Below are 23,600 nucleotides of genomic sequence, written 5' to 3'. Positions count from 1 at the left end.
ATACCACTTTCACAGAAAGTTTGCGGCGCAGCTTAAACTGGTCGAGCAATTACACCTTGTCAACTGTTGGCACATAATTTTCTCATCTCAAACGACACCGAGTCATTGTGTACAGAGGAGGCAAAGCACAAGGCAACAATTACACTGGTCAGGACGGTCGGAGAAAGCGGCTGACAGACACTGAAACGCTGCTATACAGTCAGCAGGCGAGGGGGAGGAGGAGACCATCATTAAAACCCATTTTCAATGCTGTCCAGACCCCCCATACACACACACACACACACATACACACACACACACACACATGCCGCCTGGCTTTTTTAGAGACAGCTAATGATTGCACATGCCGCCCCGTTTCCTCCAAACCAAAACCGATGTGTTTTTCGACGTTGGCTCTACAAGTAGCCCTATTATGATTGTGAATTACAAGAATGAATGCTGGGTTTGATGGGCCTTCTGAGTGGGTCATTGAGAAAACAAATCAGTCACATTTAATCAAGGTCATCTGAGACGAGAAAATACACAAAACAAGAGGCAATTACAAGCCGAATACAAATTAGGGCCTAATGAGCTGAAGAATATCCCCTGTCTTTAGTCTCCTCCAAGGGTTATTGATTCATAATTGTTCGCTTGCAGACGTCTTGTAGAAACCGGAATGATACTTATGTATGGAATGTTAATGCCAAAGAAGCGCTTTTGTGCGATGTGCAATTGTGTTCAGGGTCATGGAGGGTTTCAGTCTTTTAGAGGTCTTTCAGACTCTTTTAGAGGTCAGAATTCAACTGCAGTTTACAATCTTAGAAATAAAGGTATGCGAGCTGTCACTGGGGTGGTACCTGATCAAATGGTGAAAATGTGTACCTAAAAGGTCCATATTAATACCTCAAGGGTACATATTAGTACTTAAAAAGTACAAAAGTGTTCCTCTTAAAATTTTTAGGTACTAATATATACTTTTGAGTTACCAATATAGACCCTTTAAGAACAAATGTGTACCTTTTGAAAAGGTACCAGTCCAGTGACAGCTCATGTATCTTTATTTCTGAGTGAAGAGAGGGATTTAAAATGTGTGTGAAATCAAAATTAACAATGGTTATTTTGCTAGTGCACGTTGGTATTCTTTGGCTGAACAATTAAACCGTGTAAGTTAATTCACTGAAAAAAAACTCATGTTTGGTAATTAGGGCTGGGCAACTTAATCGAGGTGATTTCAAGCACATTGTGTCAAAGTTAGTTCTGGTAAACCTCCAGCATATGCGTTTACACTGTAAAAATATTGGGTTCCACACAATTCCTTCTTGTTGTCCCAACATAAATCTTCATTTAAGTAAACTTCTTTGTTTTAAAAAAAAAATTCAGGAGACTGAATAATAAAACAATTAAATTGTTCAAAAAAAAGAATTGGGTTGTTTCAACTCATTTTGAATAAGTAGTTTGAACAAGACATGGAAGGTCATTTTTAAAAACCCATAATATGGGGCTTCTTTAAAGAGATGGCAGGGGAAATGGAATTTTCCGCAGTGCTTATTGTCTGATCTGAGACCCACTTTATATTGTATATCTATTAGGCACTGAAGATCACTTATTTTTAAAGAAAACGTGGCGATTTGTAATGGAAAGACAGCTCACTGGAAGCGGTTGGGCTTGCTGTTTGAAAATGAAAGGTCTGTGTGCATATACACCATTACTAGTTTTTTTTTTTTTTTGCTAGATAGTTTTCAGCTTAAAGTGCAATTTAAAAGCTTAACTAGGTTAATTATGTTAATTTAGCTAGTTAGGTTAATTAAGCAAGTCTTTGGACAACAATGGTTTATTCTATAGCTGTTCGAAGAAAAAGAAAATATTAAGAAAAAGAAAAAATATAGTAGAAAACACTAACTTTTTTCTTGCTCAGGTAAACATCACCTAAGAAATGTAACAAAATTAATATAAAAGCTAATAACAATTTTGTATTTAAAACTGCATTTGTAGCCCAAAAGTTGCGTTTTAAAATACTAAACAATACTCAATAATTAAACATGTTGGATGTAAACTCAGATGCTTAACTGTTGCAGTGTTGCTCCCTTTTACCATGCACAAAAATATCATTTAATATTAGGCAACCCATGCAGGTACAGGTGCATTATGTCAGTCTCTGTTTTACAGAGAAGGCATTGTGGGATTCACCACGGGGTGATTCATGCCTGTGGCAAATCCCATCCTGCAGCTCCACAATTGAATCAGCAGTGTGTTTCATTCATGCATTAGTGCACAGCACACAGGATACGCAACTCAGCAGACTCTCTTAACTCAATAACAGAACTTGTCAGACATCAGGACAGATTTTAGGCTGTTGATGCTATCATGGATTTTCCCTTGTCTATCTGTGCACCTGGATCTCAGCTTTCTCAAGAGCCCTAACGTTGCCAGATTTGGTTATTTGAGCATGTTGAAAAACAGATTAAGGTTCATACACTGATGAAAACATCTCAGTAGAACCAGTATTTGCTATAAAAGAAATAAACTATGATATCTCATTTTTATGTTGGTGCCAGACGGGCTGATCTGAGTATTTTAGAAACTGCTGATCTACTGGGATTATCACGCACAACATCACAGATGTGCAGCCCACAAATCTGCAGCAACTGAGTGATGCTTCCATGTCAATATAAACCAAAATCTCTAAATATATATATATATATATATATATATATATATATATATATATATATATATATATATATATATATATATATATATATATATATATATATATATATATATATATATATATATATATATATATATATATATATTTATTTATATATACATACATATATATATATATATATATATATATATATATATATATATATATATATATATATATATATATATATATATATATATATATATATATATATATATTTATTTATATATACATACAAGGTTACCGCTGCTACATTCATACTTCCATGGCGGGGCGCCACACCAAAATTCACCCCGTCACTACTTTATTACTTCTCATTCAAAACATTCATTCAGTTGTTGTTTTTTTTTTAATAGTGGGATATAATCTCACCAAAACGTGTTAAAAGATAAGTGAATTATAACAGCGCAAACTTTTCTGTAATCATAGTAGTGCTGTGCGTCATTTGTTTAACCCTTTAAGGTGACATGCTGACTGATTGACATGTGCGTGATGCGTGAGGCTAGCAAACATGGCGTAGCTTTCAATTAAGATGAACACAGTTTCCATAAAATTATACTTTATAGATAATAAATAATGCTTTATAATACTTTAAAATGTATAGATGACTTTATCTTGCTGGAGTTTATGGCTGCTTCACTTTACTTCAGGGAGCATTAACAAATCTAATACATGTTGGAGACATACTTGTTACATAAACGCACTAAATCGCACTTCAGCAGCGTTTATTTGAGAGTGCACAAGAAAATCTACACTTGAGCAGAGTAATTATGAGGGCGTGCAAGAAAGTTTGTGCACGAACAGAGAAAATCGGCGTGCAAGCAAAGAGACTCACATTAAATAAATGCGATCTTGACTATACTATATAAGACTATACACATAAAATAAAACATAGCTGTTAGCTGTTGTATTGGAGTCAAAAATATATAAAGTAAAATGTTCTTTTAACAGTCTCAATATTTTCAAATTTCTGTCATTTCTCTTCTGCAATTTAGAAAAAAAGCAGCGCCTGTCAATTGGTGTTTTTCCGTAAGATACACCTTTGTGAATGTTTTATTTTATGTGTATAGTCTTTAATGAGCTTTTTTACTCATTATATTCTATTCAAAACAGCACTCAGTAGCAAATTTATCTTCGAAAATGTAGCATGAGAGGGATGCATGTGTTGCATGATCTTTTGCATAAACCTTTAATCCAAAGACAGTCAATTTCATTACTTTCGTTGTGCTAAAATAATTGTTAAGCAAATGTTACTTAAAAAAACCATATCTACATATTAAAAATGTAAAACAGAATAAAGTGCATGGTCTAATCGGAAATAAAGGAAATTCGTTATCTATTAACCTAGCCTTTTTAAAAAATTGAGTTACTTGATCTGAAACTTAATTACATTTTCATTTCTTGTAAATAATAAAAGTTGCATCAGATTGATGAAAACGAACCTAATAACCCACGTGAACAGGGCCACAATGACTTTTTTTTTTACATTGGAACAATTAAATACAGTGTCTACATGACTGGCAAACATGTCAGAAAAAAAACTGCTGAATCTCCATGAATAGTTGGTTAACTTAAGATTTGGTTAGATACTGATGTTAGTAATGCATAGAAACAGACAAAGCAGAATTCTCTTGATCTCATTAACCCACTAATGACAGCCACTTTGTGATTAGGTTAGGACTACATTTTTTTCAATAATCTACAGAACAAACCATAGTTATCCAATAACCTGACTAATTACCCTTACCTGCCTAGTTAACCTAATTAACCAAGTTAAGTCTTTAAATGTCACTTTAAGCTGTATAGAAGTGTCTTTAAAAAAATATCTAGTAAAATATTATTTACTGTCATCATGGCAAAGATAAAATAAATCAGTTATTAGAGATGAGTTACTAAAACTAATATGTTTAGAAATGTGCTGAAAAGGTCCTTCTCTGTTAAAATGAAATTGGGGAAAAAATAAAAAGGGGGCTAATAATTGAGGGGGCTTCAACTGTATATAATATTATTTATTTGTTATGATAACTTCAAATATGACTAGGCTTTGACCTCAACATTTATAAAACTGTTGATTGTTCTCAAATTTTTCATCTCCATTATATAAATAATAAAAAAAAAACATTTAACAAGTTTATAAATATATGTTCATATAAAAAATGATGTTAATTAATCAGACGTCACTTGTGCTAACCAAAAATAATTTACTGTGCGATAACGTTTTGATAAAAATGAAGGTCACTGTCTGTCTGCGCATCATTTGAACTCTGAAAATTCTGCTCTGTTCTCCTAACTCCACTGGTAAATTAATTGAATTATAATCAATTACATCAGGGCAGATAAGGCAGGAAGACTGACGCCTTTAGACATGCAGCAAAAAGGGTTTCACATGAATGTTCTGGAATAAGTCCGATTTCCAAATGTGTTGAACAAACTTGCTCATGGTGAACAGAAAACTATGTCATTGAAACATTACAAGAAGCTGACTGGAAATTTAACGGTTTAGTGAGTGCAACAGTTATGTCTAAATCCAAGCGGCAACCTCCCACTATTACGGAAGTAACTGAAACTGCAATTCGTCGAAATTCTGCTAGTCCTAGCTCCATAATAAAGTAGATTTCCATTGACGCAATTGTTAAAATGGAGAACTTTACAGCAGAAAAAAAAGTGTTTACAGCCTGGTACAAAGAACGATTTTGGTTCATATAGCTAGTATTACCCTTCATGACAACTGTGAGGCGGGTGAGAATTTTTTTAGAACTCATCCGTTTCCTTTATTTTAAGTTTTATTAAAGCTGCATAATTCAGGGCGTGGCAAATTGAGCTGCAGCTAGGTCTCGCTGGTCGCCGTCACTTCACCTCAGCTGATTCTGCTAATTAGCCGCTGAATTCTGCATATACATCGTATTTTTGTTTTGTTTTATGTGGCTTTACATAGTCAGTTGCTCTTTGGAATTACTACTTTCAATTATCAGATGATATGGCGTGCTGTGTGCACTTAATTGTGCTCACAAACCATTCAAGTGATCTCCATTTCCCAGGTGAGTAAAATTTTATACTTATACCATCTCTATAAATGTATTTGCTTTATTTAGGATCATTTCAAGAGTTTCCACTCACATATCCTTAGCGTTAATAGAAGGTTTGGCAAGCTGTCCCGGGAGAGAACCCTGAGCTTGGAGATACTTGAGCCCAAGCCTCCCGCCCAGTCAATAAGCATATAAGGAGATCCAAGATGAGGTAGATCTCAAGAGCTCCCTTTAGAAAAGGGAAGAAAAGGAGGAGATGGAGTGGAAGAGGGCATTCTTGCAAAAATAAACATAGAACAGTAGGGAAAAAAACGATTCATTTACTGTAAGCCAGGATCATTCTGAGCGGATTACTACTGATTACAGATGAGCAGCCAGTCGTGCTCAATCATATCACGTGCTCCTCTCGAATTTAGTTTATGAGACTTTACTCATCATTTATATTGTTCTTTAGAACTTGAATGCACTCCAGAATCTGACAGATTGATAAGCTGTAGGCTCTAGAACAGTCATCTGAAACGTTGTCATACAGTGTTATGCCTGGATTTCATTTACTAACACAAACTTTATTTGAAGTGTTTGGAAATAATTTACGTTTTCCTCCTGTAGAAATTGTCATAAGAACAATGCTTTACGGCTCAATCTATTACAACAGTGTTTTTAAAAGTCTAAACACTTTATTGATATAGTGTACAACCAAGCACATGTGGTCAGAACACAAACGAAACGCAGGTAATAAAGCATTAAGCATTTCTCCCAAAGAAAAACCTGTCTAAGCAAAATGCTGGCAGGCGTCTGTAGCTCCACTAACGCTCTGCCTCTTTGCCCTTGTTTGGTATCCTGTGGTCGGTGCGATGACGTGCAAACAAAATGCCGACGGTTGGCCATGCCTACTTGTAGTATCTTTTGCGTTCTTCAGAAACCTATCGGTGAAGTCACAGATACTACGTCCATATCTTTTACAGTCTGTCTAAATCACATTCTGTATAACCTATTGTTTTTCCCAATGCCGCATTTAAACAAAGTAAATGTGTTACACACATTCATACAAACACAAGTATACTGTAAATATTATCATTTATATTTAAAAGCAGTCATCCTTAATTGTCTATATTTCATTATGCTGGAGGGTGCTCAACTAACCTGGTCAAAAGCTGTATTTCAATTCAAAATATACCAAAAATTGGAATGTATCAGAAATTATCTGACAAAAAGAGAAAAGAAAAACGCTATTTGCATCCAACGTTTTGAAGAAAACAAAAGAGTCACTTCCAGGGAAGATGATCAATAATAAAAATAGAAGTTTGCAATTTGGGAACCACTGTAACCCTTTTTCACCCAACATTACATGATTTGCACCTAATGCCTAGTTCACACTAAAGGATTTTAAGCCTGATTTGAGCCCGATTTGGAAGTTAACGAGCTCGCCGACAGATCGGGCTGTGATCGGGAAGAAATCTGCGGGTGCTCGGCGCTCGCCGCTCTTTATGTGTGAACTACTGAACAACGCATCAACGAGGCTCGCTGACGCGTCGCCGACACCTCGCAGAATGAAATCCAACATTCAGCATGCTAAATATTCCAGAGCAGTCGGCCGACTCAACCCCACGTGTGGTCAGATGTAGTGACGAGCTGCCGCCAATGAGAGAGCATATCAGCATGAGCTGAATGCCTGTGTGTTCAGGAGCTCAGCAGAAACATCTGTGATTGGTTAGAATGGGCAAAGCACTCGCTTCATTCTGCGTTAGCACAGACATGAGAGTAGGATATATTAACAGTGGAACTAGAATTCTGTAACTATTAGAATTACCATACTGCTCATTCTGACCGTTCTCATATAAAACGCCATATTGTCACAACATATTTACATTCAAAGCTATTATTGAGATATTAAAAATAAGCTTTGAATGTTTGGCATCATATTTAATGACACTATTACCCTTAAAATATAATATTTTTTGGTAATAAAGCCTATAAATATGTAGTTAAGATACTAAAACACTTAAAGGTCTTGGCTTACATTTTCATTTTCAAACAGGAGCTATTTCACAGCACATAATATGCTGTTTTGAAAGATATCTGAAGTAAATTGATGTTTTTGCCATCAGAAAGTTTTGTTTATGTTAGCAGGAAGTTGCCAGGCAAGAAAATGCACACACATTTAAAGTCACAGCGAAAAGTATCAGACATGCATGCAGTCATTTTAACCAAAATGGTAATTTAAGGCAGAAATGCTCAGTTCATTACTGTTTTGTAATAAAAAATAACAATGTCAGAAAGAAATACACTGATAGTTAGAAAACGGCAGGGTGTTATAAATATGTTAGTTTTATTTCAAAGAGTTCTAAAATTACAAAAATTAAAAATTCTCTGTGTATCTATCCACTCAAACCTTGCAGATGAGTGATTAATCCGCTGATGAATCAGTTGATTTGACGATGTTTTTAAATGCTTTCTCCAAAGCTTGAAACGCTGTCAGTGATGTCATCAGCACACAAGCAGCCAATAGTGTTCAGCTTTTTCTGACGACTCCTCCCTCAAATTTTAATTGGCTGTGGTTTGGTAGCTTGAATGAGCTGATGGGGAATGAGTTGTTGTCAGATCATGTAGTGTGTGACCCCCCTCTTGTGGATCATTCACAGAGTGTTGCGTAGTGTGAACACCTCAGAGATTAAAAGACACAAAGTCAAGGCATGTAGTGTGAACAGCACAGCGATCTGCTGATGTATAAAATCCTGTAGTGTGAACTAGGCTTAAGAGAGCAGATGACAATGATGTCATGTAAACTTGCGTTCACAGGTTGAATGGCTGATGTTTGGAAACATAACCTTGTGAAATAGGAGATAATTTAACCAAACATATGGCAAATCTTTTGGCAGACTTTGGCTCAGACATTTCAGAATGGTTAAGCATAGCAGACATTTAAGTATGCACCACCAGTGGACTCTAGCAATGAAGATGTGTTCTCTGGAGTGACAAATCAAGCTTCTATGTCTGCCAATCTGTTAAATGAGTCTGGGTTTGGCAGTTACCAGGAGAATGGTTCTTGCCTGACTGCATTGGGCCAAGTGTAGAGTTTGGTGAAGGAGAAAATATGGTGTGGGGTTGCTTTCAGGTTCTGGACTTCGCCCCTTAGCTCCAGTAAAAGGAACCCTTGATGCTTTGGCATACTAACCCATTTTGGAAAACTTCATGCTCCCAACATTGTGAGAACAGATTGGATGACCTTTTGTTTCCCAACCTGATGTCCACCAGCCCAAAAACCAAGGTCTGTAAAGGCAAGGATGAGTGAGTTTGGTTTAAATGAACATGACTGGCCTGTAACGCTGCCCGATACTGGAAAAATATACAACATACAATATTGTTGTTGAGTACTATACATGTCATTTAAGCTATATTTGCTATTTTTACTAGCTATTTTTTTTTATTTATTTATATAATGATATGGCCATGCAGTGGTGCATTGGGTAGCACTGTCAAATCACAGTAAGAAGGTCGCTGGTTCCAGCCTCGGCTGAATCAGTTGGCATTTCTGTGTGGAGTTTGCATGTTCTTCCTGTGTTTGCTTGGGTTTCCTCAGGGTATTCCGGTTTCCCCCACAAGTCCAAAGACATGCGCTATAGGTGACATGTCTGTAATATGTATATTGCATGTATTATTATCTCGATAACGATAAATTCATGATATATTGAGCAGCCCTACTGGCCTGACCTCAATCCTATAGAACAACTTTGGGATTATTTAGAGCAGCATTCTCATCTAACATCACTGCCTGATCTTACTGATCCACCTCTAGCAAAATTGTCAGAAACTTGTATAAACACACTCTTCAACCTAGTGGAAAGTCAGACAGTTGTTAAAGCGGTCTGTTATGTTTGATGTTAGTTATCTTTCTTTGTGTATTTTTTCTCACCCTCCTCTCTGCTTACTCAACCTTTTCTTATTTGTTTACCATCTGTCCATCATCATTATGACGGTGTCAGATCCACCAATCCCCGGACGAGCCACAAAGATTTACAGCCTCAACAGACCAGTGTGTGGTGTGTGCTCTGCCTTGGCGTACCATTTGTGCACCAAGCAATTTGTTTGTGCTATGATTCGGCTGTTTAGTGATTTATTATCTCAGTTTACTGTGGTAATTTGAGTTCGCTTGTTGAACTTGTTGGCTTTAAGTAACATAATGTGATGGTTGTCGTGTGATTCTAAACTGAGCCTTTGACCGTCTTGTTCAGTTTGTTTCAGTTTAGATAGATTTTTGTTAGTGTGAGTGTTTTGCCACCTGTGCATTTTGAGTTTTGTAGTTTGATTAGTTTAGTTCGGGTGTAGTGTTCACTGAAGATCTCGGTTTTTATTTGTATTATTTCTTTTTGTCGCCAAGTTCAGAATTAGATTTAAGGATTGTTTTGTTTTGTTAATTTCTTTGATTTGGCTTACACTCATTGTTTTAGTTTAAAGATAATAATTGTCAATGTTTATTTCTTTTTTTCCATTTATTATTGTTACATATTGTTTCAACTATTGAGTAAAAAGGCTTAAATAGAAAATTGATTCCTGCCTCATCCTTGAACTGTCACACACATTACACCTGTCTCACCTAAATGTTACAGCATCCCACTTAAACATCTTAAACTCATAACACTGTTAAAGATGCAACGGGTGGGCAAACTCCTTATTAAACCCTACAGGTTAAGATTGGGATTTCATTAAAGTGTCACGTCAGGGTTAGGGAAAGGAGCGAGGACTCAGGTGCAGAAAATAATGGGTTTTTATTAATAATAAAATAAAAAGGCAAAACAAAACTACCCCGAGGGGGAAAACATTAACAAAACACACAAACAAACTTGGCTGGGCTGGCAAGACAAGACTGGAGCAGGAACACAGGGGAGTGTAGAAGACGAACTGGCACAGAACAGAAAACATGAGGAGATTATAAGCAGGAGAAAACTAACACACAAACAGGTGAACACAATTAACTAATAATAGATTAACAAGCGGGGTGGGACTAGACAATAGACAGGACAGCGCATGACAGAGACAAGACAAGCCATGCGCTCACATAAAACAGGACAAGAACATGCAGCCAATGAGAGAACTCATTAACCACATGTTCATGACAACACAAGCACAACACTGAAGCACACAACAAAAGCATGTGATCACAATGTAAACACATAGCCACGTGCTTTGACAACAGACTCAAGACACGAGCACATGATGAATGAAAACACTCACCGTGCGCTCACACATGCAGCGTGCATGCTTCATCTCAGCGCCGACCAAAACCGAAACCAACTAGACTGAGACGCTGGGAATGAAACACCACGCTGCAGACAGACGAAAACACAAGCACGAGTACAAGAGCGCGCGCGTCGGAGGCACGAAAAAAAAAAAAATGACAGAAACAAGTGCTCGACCCAAGAAAACTTGAGCCGAGCACAAAAGGACAGGACTAGACATGACTAGTGTCCAGATTCTGCCACCAAAACAAGAATTTACATGACCAGAGTGGCAGAACCCTGACATAAAGTTCACGTACATGTAAAGGCAGATGTTCCAAATATTTTGCCAACAAAGTGTATTTTATGCACATTACGAATAACAAATTATTACAAATACAACTATTGACGTCATGTGGTGAAATTGTTATATTGTTGCACAATTAAGTGAAACAATATTTTAGGTGTATATTAAAGTTGTCGTCAAATGTTTTTTAAGCAATATCCACAAATACACATGCACATTTGCAACTGGAAACATAAATAAACATAAAATCTCTGCTTATACTGCTTACATTTAATACATAATAATAATAATAATAATACATATTAATCTAAAGAACGCCATGCATAATTTATTTGTATAACTTTTGTACCTCCAGAACTGTAACTACTGTACCAAACTAATTAATAACATATCAAATGCAATGAAATTTTAATAGATAAATCCAAGTCACCCTAAATTTACCCTACATATATAAAATTAAGAACTTCCAATGTTGTGTAAAATTTATAAATCATCAGGCTGGGCAGCTCTGGTCCCCTGGTGTTTGCTTGTGTGTGAAGACATGAGTGTTTTACCTCTACATTAATGTCTATGGGCGGATGAGGGGATCAGATGCACTGTTACACTTGAGCTCCCACTAAATTACAAGTCATCAGCCCACAGAGCTTTAGTGAAATCTCAACAGAGACTCGCACAAACCCCAGCTGTGTTCACACCACATCGCTGCATTCCTGTTTGTCCTGTTAACACTGCTGGTAAATGGCACGGTGTATTTTTCACAGCTCTAACATCTTTAATGTACAATTATGCAAATTTTATACAGTATATTTTGTCATAAATTATACCTCAGAGATTAAATCTCACTTAGTATGTGTTTTTTTATATTAAAATATATATTTCAATACACACACACACACACACACACACACACACAAACACACACAAACACACACACACACTTCTACTTTCAAACTTGTTTGGTTTGTCATGTTTTATGGTTATCTTTTATGGATATATTTTTTCAAAATGATTGCTGTATATGATTCTACCCCAAGTATAGCTCTCACAGAAAATACTATATTATTCAATCATTCATTTTTCTTCGGCTTGGTCTCTGATTTTCCAGCCCTTCCAGCAGCAACCCAGTACAGGGAATTATATTATATTATATTATATTATATTATATTATATTATATTATATTATATTATATTATATTATATTATATTATATTATATTATATTATATATATTATTCATTCATTTTCTTTTCGGCTTAGTCCCTTTATTAATCCGGGGTCGCCACAGCGGTATGAACCGCCAACTTATCCCTTCCAGCAACAACCCATCTCTAGGAAACATATTATATTATATTAAGTTATATTATATTATTTGGTAGGGGAACAAATCGTGCATGATAAACAATGTACAAGCATAGCTAAAAGCAATAGAACAAAACTAAAGGTGAAATAAACAGTGCTTTATCATATTCGAGGTATTGTTAAAACAAATTCAGGTATAGGAATTGAAAAAAATCTAACATAAAAAAAAGACTTCAACGGCTTTACTGTTTAAATAGTGCAATAAAATGACTCTGTTAAAGTTACAAATGGTAAAATTGCTTGTATCTAACTGTTTTTAACTTTCATAGCGCTTAAACAGCTGTGCAAATGATAACCTTTTACTCCATCACGGTTAAACACTGCAGTAACCCCATATATAATCCCAATATAACAATATATTGTATTATATTATATTATATTATATTATATTATATTATATTATATTATTGTATTGTATTGTATTGTATTGTATTGTTGTATTGTATTGTATTGTATTGTATTATATTTTAAATCCTACAATCTGTAATACTGAAATTTTGTAGTGCTGAATATGTACAAAATGCAGACAGCTGCATATAAAACTTGCAGGAGACATAGGAGTAATGTTGCCATGGAAACCAAGCCCACAAATGGCGACAACACACAGATTTTTTTTTAATGATCTACATATATAGTGTTTCTCAAAGTCAACGCTTTACACAGCCCTCACTGCTCCCCTCAATTAACTTAACACAAATAAACTGGCCAGTTGCTGCGGCATCAACTAATTTGGGTTGGAAAAATGTCAGAACACTTCAACGGTGGAAGATCCACAGCATATGGAGTGCTTTGTGGAAGAGGATGGACGCAGCTCAAGCAGATCACATGAGACAGTTTGTGTTGAGCTCGACTAAAGCAAACAATGACGAGGGAACTGCAAAGCCTGCACGCTCCATTACCACTGATCTGCACACATTACAGCCTACAGCACCTTACCATTACCAGCAGACCAGCGCTCACTCTCAAAACTTCTGAGTAAATATATTTGATTTTCCAAGTCCGTTGAGCTGTGTACTTTTAATTTTTAAAACTGCTTGTTTATGACAAGTGAAAGTCACACAGGTGTCTCTCATAAACACCCAGTTCCCACATTTTTTGGGGTTTCCATCCTAAAGTGAAGTGAATATTTTTTAAGTTAGCAAAAGAAAAAAAAAAAATTCCAAATGTGACTTAGGTGCGTTTTCACCTAAGTTGTTAGAGTTACTGACCGCAGTATTGGTAACCTAGCAACCAACAGTAAACAAAGCAAGCATAATGGAGAAAATAATCACGTTTGCTAGAGTCAAAGTTTATATGCAAACACTTTTTCCACACAAGACCAAAACCACCTCAAGCAAGCTTACATTTCAAATGAAACAGAAATATATAGAAAACATTGAAAATATTTCAAAATGTGCATTAACAAAGGGTGATGGAAACCCAGTTAGTTTTGACTTTTACTGCAATATCCAATAACTTATTTTATGCAGTTTGCATGAACCTCATATTAACTCCAAACTTTATGGTTAAGTATTAGCAATAGTGTCTTTCCCTTTCATTAATTTCACAGTTTGGTTTTATAGAGCTGGAATTGATAAGCAGTGATGCATCGACCTTGATTGATTTATTAATTTAATTCTTTTTTTTTTATCACTGATTTCAAAAGTTGATTCTTTACAATCAAAGTATCTGCTTCCAATACTGACTCCCATTTTTTTTTTTTAAACATTTTTCTTCGAGATCAGGGGATGCCAGAATGGAATGAACCTCCAATTTTCTGAAAATTATATATTTGAAAGATTCAATTCGGTTTTATCATTTTCCAAATATAAAGTACAATGGTCCCTCATTAATCTTACACTTGTGAACTGGATGAAGGAACTAGTCCAAGAACTGTGCACTGTAAAGTTCCTGTCAAGCTCTGACAAAGTCTCATGCATCAATAGTCTCATCTGATCCTTCCTTTGACAAACGGCCGATGAATCCCCCATTGTAAATATGTAGATTGCTTAAGCACTAGTCAGAAAAATGACAGGAACAAAGCACAAGGCTGGGGTTAAAATGCTGTGGTATTTTTGCAAAAACAAACTCCAACCACTGACTCTTCACATGTTTGGGTAGGGAAAATAACACTAACTTTTCCTCACGCTTTTTCTTCGTGACATGATTCAACCAGGATCTGCTACGGTGTTTGTGGGCGGAGCCAGGGGTTTCAATTTTCTCAGGTCTGCGTGAGCAGCAAATGAGCAGGGCTTTAGTTCTGTATTGATGTCACACCAGCACAGCTAAAGATTAGTTACCACGCCGATTCATTCAAACAACTATGAGTCGACTCTTTTATAGATGAATCAATAGTTTTAAACATGGTGCACTTTCAGATTTAAGCCTTAGCTGGATATTTAACTTCACTTAAAGCTGTGTTACACACTGCATGGAAAGTCATTTTCAAATACCCATAATAGGGGCTCTTTAAGGCTGTAAAACTGATTGTAACAAACTGAAGAGTCATTTATTCCGTAATAGCGCTCAACAGCCATGTAACTTCTACCTTCCTTTAGCATGTCAAGAAGTCCAACTTTTTGTGTAATGGTTAGCTTCTTCCTCTGCCTTTTGGGTGCAACCGCAGGTGCCTTTGAGGGTGCAGAATGATTCGCATTCTGTACTGTACAGGAGACAAGGCACAGAGGAGATTGATTGACAATGGTCTATAGCCAATCAGAACGCAAAACACAATGCGGTAATCAGGACACAGAACATAATGCGCAGTAAAAAAAAAAAAAAGCATGTTAAATTGCACAAAAAAATCTGCAAAACTGCTAGGCCACGAAAGGTGGACCACGTTATAGCGAGGGACCCCTGTAAATGTATTGACTGAAAAAACACTTTCTTCCAGTAGATGGTGTTTATAGAAAAACAGGAAAATGCCATTGTCTTTGTGTTAACGCTTTATACAATGCAGCTGATTTAATATGCATTATACAGAGATCATCTTAAAGACAATTTGTTCCTCTTATTGATTATTTGATAAAACCTAACGTCCCTGAGATGAAATCAAGAGATGCATAAATATATTGAAGTTCATATATTGCATACATAGTGCTTTTCTATAGCTTTAGACACAACTTATAACCTTTAACCTGCACATTTATTATCTTCTTGAAACAAAAACTCCAAGCGAATGGCCAGTGCTTCCCACACATAGACTTTACTTTTGTGGGCCGCCCAGGTTTACTAACGGCCACCCAAGTATAATTGGTGGGTGACACATGAATAATACTATTATTATGATCCTTTTACACTTTTTTGTATCCGTCCAAGAAAGCCAAACATTCAGGATCGATTAACCAGAGGAAAATCTTCTCCCGCTCCGTTTCCTACAGTTGGTTCTGTGTGTGCGATCTGTCACTTACTCAGATAATCCCATGTGCTCTACAGAGAAATGCTGTTTCCACCAAAATGCGTCAGACTGTAGTTTCTTAGTCTGGTAAAATGTCCGGGAATCCGGTTTTACTTTAGCTTTCTAAAGTTGACGTAATTTGTATGTGCTTTGCAGCTTTGAGAAAAACATTAAATGATTAATCATTTAATAAACGACTCAGATACACTTTACAATATACTCAGAGAGAACAAAGTTACATTTATAATGCCTGCAAAATATTTGTTATAAATGGCTAATCAATTAATTTGCCTTAAAATAATACACTTTTTATTCTAGTAATTATTATAATTATTAGCCATAATGTCTATTTTTCTTTCTTTTTTTGTCTGATGTTTATTTCTCATTTACTGTATATATTATTAATTTAATGATGTTAATATATAACATACTTTATGCATATCTAAAATGCTTCGGCAATACTGTAAATGTGAAGCCACAAAAGCAACTTTAGAGAAACTGAGAGCAGCCTTTACCTGTCAGTGGGTGCAGATGGCTCCTAAATAGCACAAAAGTAAGAGAAACAGGGGGGTTGTTTTATTTCAACAGCCTTTTTTTTAAACTACTCTAACCCATTGAAAAGAAAAGGTGTATTAGTGTCATAATAAATAAAAATATAGTTAAAAATCACATTTTTGTTTTTGTCTCTTGTATGTAGTTGACCATTTATGTGTTGTGGGTAAAAAGTGTTTCAATCCGGCTACTGCTACAAGTATATTTCAAACCTGTGGGAAGCACTGATGCCTAAACACAAACATTTTACTACGTTTAACATTTTTGTTTAATTTTTTAAACCTCATAGAAGTTGCGTATGAAATGAGCAAAGTTTGTTAAAAAATGTTTTAAAAAATATATCGATTTGCTATGAAGCTGACAGTATTTCTGTCTTCTGGATTATCTTTGCTGCATTTTCAGCTGCTCTGGCTTCTGTTAAAGCTGTTTATGCTTACAAATTTTACTATAAAATCGTTGCAATTCAGGTGATATGCAAGTATAAAACAGAGATCAGCTAAATTGTTGAATGTTTTGAGCAAAAAAAAATGTCTGATTTCAATTTGTGGCCGGTCGATCAGTGCATCTCCACAGAGGCAAAAGCGACAACGCTTCCCGTTGAGAACACAGATGGCCTGAACGTTAGCTGCTCTCCACAGAGTTACCAGGGCAAAGGGAGGCACTCAGCTGAACAGAACTGCACAAGACCAGTCTAATATAAACACATATGCACTGGAGAAGAACTCTCTAAAAACAAATGTACTTCCTCAGCGCTATGATTACTCTAGTCTATAGTGAGAATGCTGAGAAGATAATCCACAAAATAGAATTAGTACTTCTCAATCCACATATATTGTAACAGGTTATTTCTAACTGACCAAAATGGATTTTGTTATGACTGATAATGCCAATTTTAATGACACACAACAATTAGGCCTTTTTAATGAGGATATAAATATAAGGAGTAGTTTAATAATACATTTTATATTGGATTCAAGTCAGGTGATTGGCTGGGTCATTCTACTTATTCTGAAAACATTTGAGCGTTTCCTTGGCTGTGTTTTGGATGATTGTCATGCTGAAATGTCCACTCTGGTTTCATCTTCATCATCCTGGTAATACACAAAAGATTTTGGACAGGAGCAGCTAATATTAATTTACAATGAGGAAGGGCAGGGGGGTGCTGAAGAACTACTGAGAGATTTCAGCTGCTGTTTCGGCTTTCACTGCCTTTTTACAACTCCCTTTCTTCATGTGTTCAATACTGTTTCTTTGTGTCATTTCATTTTTATTACACCTTTTTACACATTTGTAAACTAACATAGTTTGTATTACACTTAGTTTGTAAACTAATTAGATTTGTTTTGCTTTCATATATATATATTTGGTTGATATCAAAATCTGGTGAAAATTTTCTAGCCACCAGCAAATATGCTTTCTAAGAAAAATTATGATGTGTTGAATACTTTTTCCCCAACTGTATACAAATATGGGAAAAATAATAAAACATTCAGTTTCTCTGGATTTACAAACTGTAGTTATGTGTTTAATTAAAATATATTATTGATTTTATTCTGTAAACTATTAATGATGACATATATTTCAAAGAAATATAAACAATGTTAAAATAACAATGTTGTCATATAAATGTGCCATGTTTAAAGTTTATATTCGTTTTAAACAACACAATACCAATGTTTAATGCTATACAAGTTAAAGAAACCAAGATTTGGTGCAATAACACTGTTTATTCCTACCTATTGTAATTTTGTAATTAAAAAAACAACAACATGCAGAAGTGAATTTTGCATAATATGTCCCTTATTTTCAATATATTCTGAGATGTTGTTTGTGTGATATATTTCATATATATATATATATATATATATATCACACAATATATATATATATATATATATATATATATATATATATATATATATATATATATATATATATATATATATATATATATATATATATATATATATATATAATCTATAGTGCAGCTTTTTATATTTATGTTGATTTATTTTATTTATGTTTTTAAATATTTTAAGGTGGCGTATGTTATGGCTTATCTGAATATTCATCAATAGTAACTGCAGTATTTAAAAGTTCTGTGCTTAAACTTTCAGCACATGCTTCAAACTTCTGTTTAATTATGTTTTAACATTATATGTTTTGTAACCGTATGTTCAGTAATATATAATGTTATTAGCGCAGACAAACCTAGAAAGTAGCCTGGGCATTGAGTTGCATTCATTAATATATGTTTACTGATTGATAAGAGGAAAAGTGATGTTTCACAATCATTCTTGTTGAACGAGGCTTTATTTACACATGTGCTTGGTTTAAAATGACAGCTCATTAGCATCACAAAAGAGCAACCCCTTCCACAGCCAGTCTCTAAATATAGCCCTCTTAAATAATGTAGCGGCACTCAATAATTAAGTGCAATTGTTCTGGTCAGAAAAGAGGAACTTTTTTATGGTGTCACGGTTAAAGTGGGGCAAGACGGCTGAGGTGTCGTCTTGCCAAGCAGGAGAGCGGAATCGAGAGGCTTCAATTACCATTCATTAAATCACCCATCAAAGACCATGCTTGCATTTAATAGGTTTTTAAGAGCTAACAAATATGTAAATACGTGTAAAACTAACCATCAGCCCTCATTCACATGTATAACCTCACAGCTTTAAATCTAACACAAGACATGTTTGTGTTTGTGTGTCTTTCTTTGTGACTAAAAGTAATTTTACAAAACACTTACTTGAAATGGTATGAAGCATTAAAGCACCAAAATAAATGTATGAAAGTGATTTTATGAGTGGAAAGCATTTTATATGCATACAAGTGTTTAACTTGCTGTTTCAAATCACTTTTGTGAAAATAAAATGTAAAAATGTAATTCATTTTAACGTTATTTAAAAATTGCATTGTACCTAAAATAAATAAATTAATAAGTGATTATACAAAAAATATGTTAATGTAAAATGGGTAAAATAAGTAAACATAGTATGTAGCATAGTGGCAGGGTGTACATTTTTTATTCTGTATATTAATACTATTTTATTTCATTTATAAAACCATTTTTAATTTATTTATATGAGATTAGTTTGTTTTAGGGTTTTCACGGTTATTTTTAAATAGATTTTTTTTAAATATACCATTACTATTTATTGTTTGCGTGTATGTGTGTGTGTGTTTGTACATATTAGTGGTTGTATTCTTTAAATCAAAGTAAAAAAATGCATGATAGTCATTTTTTGCTCAGAAAAAATAAACAGGAAAAAGCGGTTTATTAACAAAAAAATAAACTGAGAAAAGTTGTTTATTGCTTTAGTTGATATTTTCAAATATATTTTCAAAAATATTATTCAATGTCATACTTGAATGATTATAAAAAGTAAACATGTGACTTAAATGTCAAAACAAATTTTAAAAAAATGCCCAGGTAAATCACACATGAAATACAAAGATCTGTTATGAGTCGACCTTTATAGGGGATCCATGGCTCTGTAAATTGTGTACAGTGTCCAAGTCTCAGCATTTGATCTGCTTAAGTATACTATATTGGAAAATAACATATCATATTATTCAATAATATAATATAATATAAGTAATCACGGAAACCAAAATAATGATAATGATGATGGACATTTTCAAAAAAAATAATAAAAAAAATAAAAATAAAAATAACAAAAACAGTAAAGAGTAAAGAAAATAAGAAAAAAAAACATGGCTGTACATGGTCTTGAGATACAGATGTGTCCAAGTATCAGCGTTTCATCTGTTTAAATATACGTTTATACTACGATATTGTACATTAGGATACTATATAATTCAAAATAATATAATAAAATAAAATAAAATATAATATAATATAATATAATAGTGTATATAATATATAAGAAGGTCGCTGGTTTGAGCCTCGTCTTGGTCAGTTGGTGTTTCTGTGTGGAGTTTGCATGCTTTCACTGTGTTCGCGTGGGTTTCTCTGGGTGCTCCTGTTTCACCCACAGTCCAGACATGGGGTACAGGTGAATTGGGTAGGCTAAACTGTCCGTGGCATATGAATGTAAATGAATGTGTATGGATGTTCTCCAGAGATTGGTTGCGGCTGGAAGGGCATCCGCTGCATAAAACATGTGCTGGAAAAGTTGGCGGTTTATTCCGCTGTGGACCCCTGATTAATGAAGGTACTATGCCAAAAAGAAAGTGAATGAATGAATAAAATAATATAATTTGTGATAATAAGGGGAACATTACCAAAACAAAAAATAAAAACTACTTGAAAAAGAAAAGAAAAGAAAAGAAAAGAAAAGAAAAGAAAAGAAAAGAAAAGAACACAGCTGTCCATAGTCTTGAGAGATATTTCAACAAGTGGTCGTGACTTCGGATCGGATCAACAGGTTGAAGGCTGAACAGCAGCACAGCAGCACAGCACTACAAACTGAGCTGCATTAACTACTACAAGCTCACTGCGAGAGATGAATTGACACAAACGACGCGACATTCCTGTTCAATTTACAGTCGTTCCAGATGTTTAAATCAAGACATGCATCACTGAGCTTATTGATGTCCACCATGTGGGCAAGACTTTAGCAGCTCTGTTTGGCTTAATGGCCAGAACACGAACAGCAAAACGAACAAAGCAACAGGCTTTGGATATAAAACAACGTGTCTTACCTTGCTTCGTATTTGCCCGGAGGTTGACACTTTCCTGATGAGTTTCTGCGGCCCTTCCTGCTCTCCTTCACTGTCGGATGACTCGTCCACCACCGGCCCCGAGCCCCCGACAGCCCCCACGGCGGGAACCCCCGAGGCGGACGCAGCTGCTTTCTCCGGCTCCTGCGGGGGAAAGTCACAGCACTCCGGGTTAGGAACGCGCTCAGCCGCTCCCTTCCTCTCCGCTGGGATGCGGGAGCTGGACAACGGCTGGAAAGCGGTTCTCTTGGCCGTCATGCTGTTGCGTTTCTCAGCCCAACCGCGACTCTTCAGACATTCACTTAGTCCGAGATTTTAGATGAAACTTTCCTAGCCTTGAAGCGTGCATTTTGACGGCGGAACACGGCTGGTTCTCCTGACCGCATGAAGGCTGGCGGAGGGCAGAGACGCTCGAAGCGGGAGGAAATCTCTGTAGCAAACCCTAGCGGCGGACGGGTATCTCACAAACTATAGCAAGGAGGATACAGCAACAGATGTTTCTCCTGTAACATTATAGCCATAAGAAGACGGAGCCTCAAAACCTGGTCAAATAGACTAGTTTGGACACTGACGCGCTTTCTAAAAGCAACGTGCTGTCAGAGGAAAGACTCTACCTAGACGCTAAAAACATTAGTCGAATATATTTAACGTTATAATAAGCATATGTACAGTGTCGAAAATAATCTGGGCCCTATGCGTTGCGGTAAAAAAAATATCGTTTTGTCACTCAGACTTGTACTGAAATGTTGTTAATGTACAAATATAAACATTATAAGTTAGAAAAGTAACGATATAACATTGCACTATAAATGAAAGAATCCCCCGCTTGAGACTGTAACCATAGCAACAGTTGAGGGTTGGAGCTATTTAATGCAGGATGTGACATTATAACAACTGAACAACATAACATAAGTAAATGTAATCAATTTATTACACATTTACATGTCGGTAGTAGTTCGCCAATAAGTTTAGTATAGATGTTGATTGTTGATTTGCTGCAGACGCTAAAATAATAATTAGGATGCATAACATCTCTCTCTCTAAAAAAATAACATATAATTTTTGTCTTATCTTATTTTCACACATTTTTGCCATGGAAATAAAATAAGCACATAATTGCACACATTTACAATTAAATAGAATAACATTATTGTAATAAAGACTATATGCTTTGCTGGCAAGTAGTCTTTAATTGGTGTCTTGGGAATTAAAACAGTTGACCTAACCTATTGATTGCTTTTATTGATCAGTTGTTCAAATCGTCACATTCAGTAGCCTACATTTATAAAAATGTCACTAAAGAGCTTTAACTGTCTCTAATTTCCAACATCTCTAAATGTAAGGGCTATTGTCACCAAATAGCCTACACAAGAGTATAATTTGCTTCCACTATATCCACATGAAAATGGGTCATTGCGGTTGGCACATTTCCTCCCCGTTGTAACTTTGAATAGCTAACAGCAGCTGATAGCAAATGTCACTGAGAAAACCCACGTCACAGTTATGTTTCCTGATTTATTCGTTTTAAATAAAAAGTACAACTTCCTGTGTTCCAAAAATAAACACACAAAATGACAACTAATAAGTTTAATTGGCTATATATAACTTAACATTTACATGACTAACCTAAAGGCTAATGGCTAACGTTAAATCAGTCCCGTTATAAAGTTCATCGGTTTGTACAGAGGAATGTAAACTCCCCTAATGAGCGACCGAACTCAGCTGAAGATGGAAGATTCTTCGCGTATCACTGCAGCGATCTTGCATTCACATCGCGATAAGCCACAATCAGATCTAAAATCCCTAATTAACGCCTATAAACAGTGATCTGCATGTATGTAAGGTTATACAGGATCTCTTTGACGTCTGTCCGAATAGAAAATGTTCAGCAGTACTGACCAGTTCTTCCCAGGCAGGGCTGCGAGTATATTGGCAGTCATCTTCCATATTCTCCTAGTCCCCGTGCTTAGGATCTGTCCGCACACGCTTTCAGCACAAATGACGCGCTACTTTTACTCGTATAATCGGGCATATGGTTCAAGTCTATTACACCGAGTGTTATTTCCCTTTCTCCACTCCTCCCTACTCTATCAGGGTCTCCCAGAGGCTGAGCCTGCTTCTCTCCACGTGATAAATGTCAGATCCCTATAAGGAATTGGAGCGCAATTTGTGACGTCACGGAACCTGCTTTTTATCCCACTTTTTCAAAGACGTAAAAACAATAAACAAGCCTTGGCTTAAAAACGCAAGACTGTTTAGAAAGACATGTTTATTTTTGCTACAAACATGACATACCAATATAAATATTATTCTAATTTTGTTATTTTAGTTAAGCAAAAATTGTGCTTAAATTGTGTTGACCAAATTTTAATCATGCCCTTAAAACTCAA

General features: G+C 35.4%; 1 protein-coding gene across 17 annotated transcripts in view; it reads right to left on the bottom strand.

The window, feature by feature from the left end:
* Positions 1 to 23,332, bottom strand: part of dgkh (diacylglycerol kinase, eta) — a 159,397-nt gene extending 136,065 nt beyond the window's left edge. For 10 of the 17 annotated variants that reach the window (XM_073912579.1, XM_068223576.2, XM_073912560.1 and 7 more), the window contains exons 1-2: positions 23,110 to 23,332; positions 21,193 to 21,354 (exon numbers count right to left, since the gene is read on the bottom strand). Coding sequence is in view for 9 of the 17 variants with exons in the window: in XM_068223576.2 (XP_068079677.2) it covers positions 21,193 to 21,354; positions 23,110 to 23,157 (210 nt within the window). In the remaining 8 variants the exon portion in view is untranslated. Of the gene's footprint in view, positions 1 to 21,192; positions 21,655 to 23,109 lie in introns of those variants that run through there. The other 7 variants (XM_009304583.5, XM_009304585.5, XM_073912578.1 and 4 more) reach the window with 1 other exon arrangement.
* Between the last annotated feature and the right edge of the window lie 268 nt (positions 23,333 to 23,600).

Source organism: Danio rerio, chromosome 9, assembly GCF_049306965.1.
Source record: "Danio rerio strain Tuebingen ecotype United States chromosome 9, GRCz12tu, whole genome shotgun sequence".
Classification (NCBI taxonomy): Eukaryota; Metazoa; Chordata; class Actinopteri; order Cypriniformes; family Danionidae; genus Danio; species Danio rerio.
This window is presented reverse-complemented; position numbering and strand designations above follow the sequence as displayed.